The 7,853-nt window shown below is 35.0% G+C and overlaps 1 protein-coding gene across 11 annotated transcripts; it reads left to right on the plus strand.

The window, feature by feature from the left end:
* Positions 1–262: 262 nt before the first annotated feature.
* On the plus strand, positions 263–6,183 carry LOC7489743 (OVARIAN TUMOR DOMAIN-containing deubiquitinating enzyme 7). 11 transcript variants are annotated; one of them, XM_052452642.1, is made up of 13 exons: positions 263–331; positions 398–543; positions 989–1,095; positions 1,301–1,376; positions 1,731–1,880; positions 2,263–2,324; positions 2,633–2,717; positions 2,834–2,980; positions 3,056–3,176; positions 3,902–4,038; positions 4,216–4,310; positions 4,594–4,739; positions 5,361–6,183. In XM_052452642.1, exons 2-12 carry the CDS (start codon positions 496–498, stop codon positions 4,718–4,720), a joined length of 1,155 nt encoding a protein of 384 aa, XP_052308602.1. In that variant the 5' UTR covers positions 263–331; positions 398–495; the 3' UTR covers positions 4,721–4,739; positions 5,361–6,183. The 11 variants fall into 11 exon arrangements, with proteins under 11 accessions (XP_052308602.1, XP_024456336.2, XP_024456337.2 ...); XM_024600568.2 differs by having other exon boundaries at positions 276–543; XM_024600569.2 differs by having other exon boundaries at positions 283–543; positions 5,366–6,183.
* The last annotated feature ends 1,670 nt before the right edge of the window (positions 6,184–7,853 follow it).

The following is a 7,853-nucleotide window of genomic DNA, read 5'->3' on the forward strand; positions in this document are numbered from 1 at the left end:
AGTTTTTTTGTTTTAAATTAATATTATTTTAATATTTTCAAATTATTTTAATATTTTCAAATTATTTTAATATTTTAATATCAAAAATAATTTTTAAAAAATAAAAAAATATTATTTTAATATATTATAAATAAAAAATATTTGAAAAATAATCACACTTAAATATCCTTCAAATAAACTTTCTATCCCCGACTCTTTACTGTATTGAACTCAAGGCAGCCCATCATTTTAATGGGCTAAGACTGAAGTATAAATGAAAAAAAAAAAAAAAAAAACTAAGGAACAGACAGGTGCTCGTCGAGTCTCGTCCAAGCGACCCAAAGAAGACAACCTCTTGCTCTCTCGGTCTTCTTCCTCCATCGCTCGTGCCTTGTCCAGGCGACCCAAAGAAGACAACCTCTTGCTCTCTCGGTCTTCTTCCTCCATCGCTCGTGCCTTGTCCAGGCGACCCAAAGAAGACAGCTATATTTAAACAAAGCAATTAAATCTTAAGCAATGGTAAAAACCAAACAGCAGAAGTCCAAACCCAAGAAAACTCCCCATGTAAGTCTCTCTCCCCCACAAATTACTGTTTTATATTGATTTTATTTTTTTAATATTCAAATTTTCTCCTTTTCCATCCTTACTGTCTCGGATTTTTATTCAATGCTATACTATATGTGAAGTTTCTCTTTTTTGTTACTATTTATATGGGGTGGTGGTTTTTTTTTTTGGTGTTCAAAATCATTTAATACAATATTAAAATTTGATTAAGCATATGAAAGTAACAAGGTTATCTTTTGATTAAAAAAAGTTGCAAATTTGACACTGTACTTGATTAGTGGTGAAAAAGGTTAATTTAGTCCGCCCCATGTAGTTTTTGCTGCGTTTTAGGTGATGAAGTGATAAATTGTTTCTCTTTAGCCACTTAGATTCAGGCATGTTAAAATTTTTTGTTGCCTTTGATGTTATGTGGGAGGTGATCAAGTGAAATTTGTATGGTTTGCAGGTGAAAAAACAGGGAAAGCAGGCCAATATCGTGCAGTTTCGCGCTCAGCTTGATGCATTGGGCCTAAAAATTATCGAAGTGACTGCAGATGGTAATTGTTTTTTCAGGTCTGTGTTTATGGATTGCTGTTTGTTGCGTATTGTGTACTTTATTATGATATATTGGTGGGTTACATCATAAGCACATGTTTTGGAATTTTGATCTGTTTTACAGAATAATATCATTCTAATGTAACCTGGGGAAAGAATTATAGATGTATTTTGGAGCTGCTCTTTAGTCTTGCTTAAGGTGTTTACTCTTGTTCGTTTGCAGGGGACTTGCAGATCAGCTTGAAGGTAATGAGGAGGAACATGGAAAGTATCGCAGTATGGTGGTCCAGTATATAATGGTAAATGCCTTTTGTAAAAGAAACTTTTTATGTGGATTGAAAAAGAAACCGATGTCAGTATTAATTGTGTTAAGAATTTGCTTTCTATCAACTGTCAATGCATTCCTGTTGCATGTCAATGTGAAATTTCTCTTTGATTATGTTATAGCTATATTACTAGCCATACAAGATATGTGAGGAATATTTGTGTATATTAGCAAGCAACTGATTTGATTTTTTACCTCTCCCTGTCCCTCTCCATCTGTGCGTGTGTGCGCCTGCCTGCTTGTGTGCTTGTATGTGCTGCATGCATGTGTATGTTATTTGATTAATACTAACCTGCAAATCAATCTGATACTGGAGCTGTATTTACAGAACACTCGTGAAATGTTTGAACCCTTTATTGAGGATGACGTCCCATTTGATGAATACTGCCAATTGATGGAAAAGGATGGCACATGGGCTGGACATATGGAATTACAAGCAGCTTCTCTTGTTACGCATAGTAATATATGTGTTCACCGGGTGAGATTCTCCTTTTCATGCAGCTCTCATTTGTGTGCTTGTTTCCATACTAATGGAATTACTTGTAAAACTGCTACAACATTACTACAAGCTGATATGGATTGTCTACTTTCAGTTTCAAATTGTACTTCTATCCAGTGGAAGATTATATAACTGATATACCAATCCAATTTATCTTTGCACATATGCAGTATATGTACAAAGTGAACTGAATAAATGGACAGACATGTAAACTACACGCACAAAGAAAACATAAGAATGAAATGCACACAGATGTTCTCCCCTGCACTCATGGGCACAATGACACACTCACACACACTTTTTTACTTGATATGCTTCAAGAAGTTCTTGGACTCATATGCTCATTGTTTACTCGATACAGTACATGTCACCACGTTGGTACATCCGAAATTTTGATCAGCATGGAGCTCGTATGGTCCATTTGTAAGTATTCTTGAATATCTATGATGTTTGTAGCAATCTTTTCCATTGCATGTGTTTGGACCTTATAGAAGTGGAGAATCACCAAAATTAATGAATGCCCACTATACTCATATGATTTCTGTATGTGCATTTGATGGATGAATAACTAACTATGTATCTATCCCTTGCAGTTGGGACTATACCTTGATTATTTCTATTTTGTGTATGACCACTGATTTTCAATTGCTAAGATTTTTCTTAAGAGTGCTAGATTTGATAATAGGAGTAATGTTTCAGTTATCCAATTTGATTTTCCTACCTTTCTTCAGATCTTATCATGATGAGGAACATTACAATAGTGTGCGGTCAAAGGATGACCCTTGTAATGGGCCAGCTCAGCCAATTATAATCAAGGTTTTTCTCTAGAGCTTCTATGATCCTTAGCAGTTATGTCTTTCTTATAAATTTATGTCATCTACTTTTAACCTGTAATTGGTAACAATATCCTGATCACTTCTAGTTTGTGAAAGGTTGATGCTGATCTTTCAGCAACATCTGTTCAAGCAAAAGCTGTGTCTAGCACTAAAGCAGGAATTGCAAAGGACAGTTTTGATGCAGGATCCCTTAAATTGGTCATGGCAGGAAGTGGTTGTGAAAATGCTGAGAAAGTCAAACAGGTAGAAATAGTCTCCTGCTATATGAATTGTTTTATAGAAAATAATGTCCCAATACTGCTGTTAATCTCTTACTAGGTTTTACTAGAAGTTGATGGTGATGTTGATGCTGCAATAGAGTTTTTAATAGCAGAGCAAGAATCAGATTCCTTTTCAGCAGAAAATAATTCCCTTTGTTCTGACACGAATATTTCTTATGGTAAAGTCTTTCATTGTTTTTGTTGCATGTTAAATAATCTTATGTTGGCTGCTGTTAGCTATCACTTTTTCATCCAGTTATGGAACTATTTGTGTGGTCTTCCTTGAAGAAATGAAGTGATGATTTTCTCTGATAAGCAAAATGTTTTCATGGAAATGATTTCCTTAGAGAATTTAATGGTTCTGTACACATTTCGGAAAGTTGGCTCTGACCTCTGAATGCCTTATCATTTAGTACATAGCATGGTTTCATAAGGAGTCCTTCTTCAGGGGTCAATTCTGTAAGGAATGGGAATATGATTCATCTTTTTTTGAATTTATGCTTTGATCTGCAGAATCAGTTCTCTCCTTTTCTTTATATTTTACACAATCAAGATTTCTTAAAGCTGAGGCTGTTGTCGAAGGAGAAATATTATTTGTGTTGGTATCAATGATGTGGCACACTTTCCCTAGAATTTCAGCTTTAATTGAATGTCAGTCTGTGCTTGCATTAAAATCAATTGTTTTGGGGATTGATATAATGCCAGGATTTAGAAGAAAAAATTGTTCTAATTGTTCCTTGTGTATGCCTGCATGTACTTGTGTCTGTTATGAATACTGTACTCTTAAAGTCATCTGAAAAATTTGTTGAAAGACCTTTCTATGTCAGTCATCTCAGTAGGTCTTGCTTTTCAAGATATTCAGTGTTGTTTTTACATTTTCTTATCCAATCTTCATAATTCTTATAATGTCAAGGAGATGGTGTAGACGGCAACTGTGAGCAATACAAGGACGAGCCTGTAACAAAGACCAACGAACAAGTTTCATCCAATAATCGCACCAAACAAACCCACGATGATAGCAGTTCCAGAGAAAATGGCAAGGTTTTCTATATACTAATATAGAACCCTTTGGTCGATTCTTCCTTGAAATTGGAGTCTGTTGGCGCTTGTCATTTATTCATTAATTTTATTACTATCATAGTCAATCTTTGTGTTCCTCATTCTCATTCTTGTTGTCATTACTATGAACATTATTTTATTGTCGTTGTGTAACCGCAGAAGATTCCAAGAAACAAGGACTGTTCCTGTGGATCCAAAAAGAAACACAAGGCATATTGTGGAGCTGTGAAGGGAAGATCGTCTACTAAGATTGCGTATGCTTCTTGAACTCTAGACCCTCTCTGTGTTGCTAATAAGATATTGCCTTTATTGGTGAAGATGGAATTTTTAGACACAAAAAACAGAAAGGAAGTTTCTCAAGTACTTCTCTTCACCATGATGTCGCTCATAACTAAGAAATGAGTTAGCCCTAGTTGACATGCTTCATTGATTAGTGATTGTTTTTTTTTGTTTACTCAGTTATCACTGAAGTTTAATCATGCTCCCATCACCCCAACTGAAAGTTTGTTATCTAACACAGCATATTTGTTGTGTCAGTGACCGAAAAGTTGACTTTAGAAAAGGTAGAAAAGAAACAAAGCACAACAAGAAAGGACATGCTGAATCCGTGCCATCCAGTGGATCTGATGGTTGGCTGCCTGACATGGGTGCTCTTTGTATATGACCATGAACTTGATTTTTATGTGAGTGCCACTACCAGTTTATATGTCTTTACAACTTTCTGTTTCTTTTGAATTGTGAATTCGCATCATTGTTTTGCAAATCAAACGGGATTGGTTTTTCTTTTAATGGTTCAGTAATTATTTTGTCATATAGTGATTTCAGTAAAATAAACCACTAACCTGCATTTGTTTAAACCGGCAAAACTTGGTTTTGACAATATAGAGCTAGTTTTCCTGTTGCATATATATATATATATATATTTGAAAGAGGATTGAGATTTTGTATTTCCAACTGTAGTTATCTAGGACATGGTGAACAGAAATAAGAGAGAGAGATAGAGAAGGAAAGGAAGAGGTGGTGTATTGAGATGAGATGAAGTTTCCTGATGCAACTTCTAGATTATATGAATCTACGGAGTCAGCTATTTATGAACTGTTGACATTCTCAGCAATTTATGAACTGTTGACATTCTCACCACAACTGTTTTTCTTATCTATGCATATGAATTAGGCATTTACATGTGATTCAGTTTTGGTGAGGATGAGAGGGGAGCTAAACCCATAAAATATGTTATTATTAGCTTGGTTTGTTTTTTACTACAAGCTTTCTGATATGCTGAGCATCATTTTGGTTTTCCTCAGTGCAGGTCGGGATCGACCAATTGATGCCTGCCCCCCATCCTAAATGAAAAAAAAATAAAAACCCTCTGGGCAGTTCACCACCACCTAGTCAGGCAAGCTGGGTATCTACTGCCTGCCTTGAGGTCAGTGTTATGCCTCAGGTTGAATCTCATGCTTTATCCTCCACAAGTCGTCAATATATCTGAAAGCAAGCACGACGCACTAAAGAAGGGTTGTAACCAAGAAAAAGCTATTGGAAAAAAAAGAAGGTGCTGAGATCATGGTTCCCAAGATTTCTTTTTATAAAGATTCGTCTTCGGCAAAACTAAAACTATTCAGTTCAAAATAATACGAAGGGAAAGTAGAGGTAGGAGCTACAAATTTTGGTTTCTCTGAACATCTTCAGGATATTGACCATCCTGTTAGAGAATTAAAAGAAGAAGATAATTTTCTTCATGGGTTCCACTATGATAGTCCAATCTTGTATAGGGCCAGAAAATTAGCCTTCAGCCACTTGCTCCTTGTTGACAAGCTTTGTTTTGTCAAGGAATCACGGTAGTGTCTTTGTATGCATCGGCAGGTGCCTCTTGTCCATTTCATATATATATATATATATATATGATAATGTTCCCTATTGTTTTGAGCTGGGGAGGAGGGAGGGCTTTAACCTGGACTGCCTTTCTGGATGTGGGGTGATTACCATTAAGTTGCCTCTGCTTGTCTACAGTGATTCTGCGTGCTAGTGATAAAGAATCATGTTCGCGTACTCGTGATGAAAGAATCATGTTCTTCAATATTTTATTTTTCATTTATGTGGTTCATACTTCATATTATATTTTGCTCATTATGATTGTTCTGCCGTCTAGGGGTGAAAAAAAAAACTTTAAAACCTATTAAACCGAAAAAACAAAAAACAAAAATATAACTGAAAAACTAAAAGAAACAGATTAGAAAGTTATTTTAAAAAAAAAATTCGTTCGGTTTTGAAAAAACTGGACCGAATTGAACTAAAAAGAGTTCAAAAAGCCAGACCCTAGTCAATCCTAGCAACCCCCCTCAAAATCTCCCTGCCAAAAACCACAATTACTCTTTTTATCCACTGGACCCTCCCGAAATGACATTATTCAAGAACAATATGAAATGGATGTAGATGATGAAGGTGGCACTTCTGATCTTAGCATAAGCGTTTTTTAACCCAGAAAACAACAAAAACAACATATAAAATTGATGAAACAGAAGCGTTTCAAGTCATGCCCACTAAAAGAAGAACTATTTGACTCCGACTCGTTTTCTGACCTAGTAAAAAGAATCCCTCAAAAGATGGGTGTAATCTCGCTAGCCACTTAGATGCAGATGCAGATGCCAGTCACTACGACAACAACAACAAGACGCTTATCCACCAAGACCGCCACACAAAAGTGGAAGGTCATGGCCGTAGGATCCGAATACCCACCACTTGTGCTGCCGGGATCTTCCAATTTACTGATAAAGTGTATTTTGGTTTTTTAACAATATAAACTCGACCAACTAAACAGGAGTGGTTTAATTTAAATTTTTTTAGATTTAAAACTCGAACAAACCAAACAAAAATTATGAGGTTTTACTTATCTCTAAGACACAAATAACTATTCATTATAATAGTAAAGGCCATAAATTGGCCTTCCAAGAAAAACCTATTGGCTTGGTTATTGGAGGCAAAAATGTGTTGTTATCATGATAGAATTATCTTTAATATATTATATAGAGTTAGATTTGTTATTTTTCTTTTCTATGCACAGCAAAATCACAACTATAGCCTTGGATTAAAAAATTCTTATGCTTTAGGCTTAGAGGTGTTTATGTACTTTCTTTTTATCAGGTAGAGTGCAATTACATTGATCTTGGAGACAAAACAATTAAAACTCTCTTATAAGGGTGTTTTGATCATTTTTTATTGGTTTTGTTGTAGATTTTGAGGTTTCTTTGGGGTGTTATTCTAATTATCATATATTTAATATTATTTTAAAAAAACCTTCTGGCGCGCATGTGCAATCGTGTGGACAACCCCACACTCGCTCCATAAGGACACCAAAAATGGTCTTTCAAGGTAGCGTTTGAAAGTTCTCAACACCCTCTATACGGTGATGTACGTGTGTAGGCAAAGCGCCGCCGGTTTGGCGCCGAAGACCATTTTTATTTTTCCTTCTTCTCTCTCTCTCCACCTTGAAATTTGCACCACCCATGCAAAATTTTAGAGCAACCCCTGCCATTTATTTTTCCTTCACATTTGGTCTGTATCTTTTTTATCACTATTTTTTTTATTTTAAAATAAGCCATGAAATTACAAGTGTTTTCTAATTTCACCCTCTTACTATTTTTTAATCTATAAATAATCTATCAAATTCCAAAAGCTTTTTTTTTTAATTTCCCCCCTATAATTTTTTTATCATTTAAATTTGATCCTTATTATTTTAGTTGCTATTTATTTTGTTATGGATCATTTTATTTAATTTTTTTTTAACAAATTTCATCTTT

The sequence above is a fragment of the Populus trichocarpa genome, chromosome 5 (genome assembly GCF_000002775.5).
Source record: "Populus trichocarpa isolate Nisqually-1 chromosome 5, P.trichocarpa_v4.1, whole genome shotgun sequence".
NCBI lineage: Eukaryota > Viridiplantae > Streptophyta > Magnoliopsida > Malpighiales > Salicaceae > Populus > Populus trichocarpa.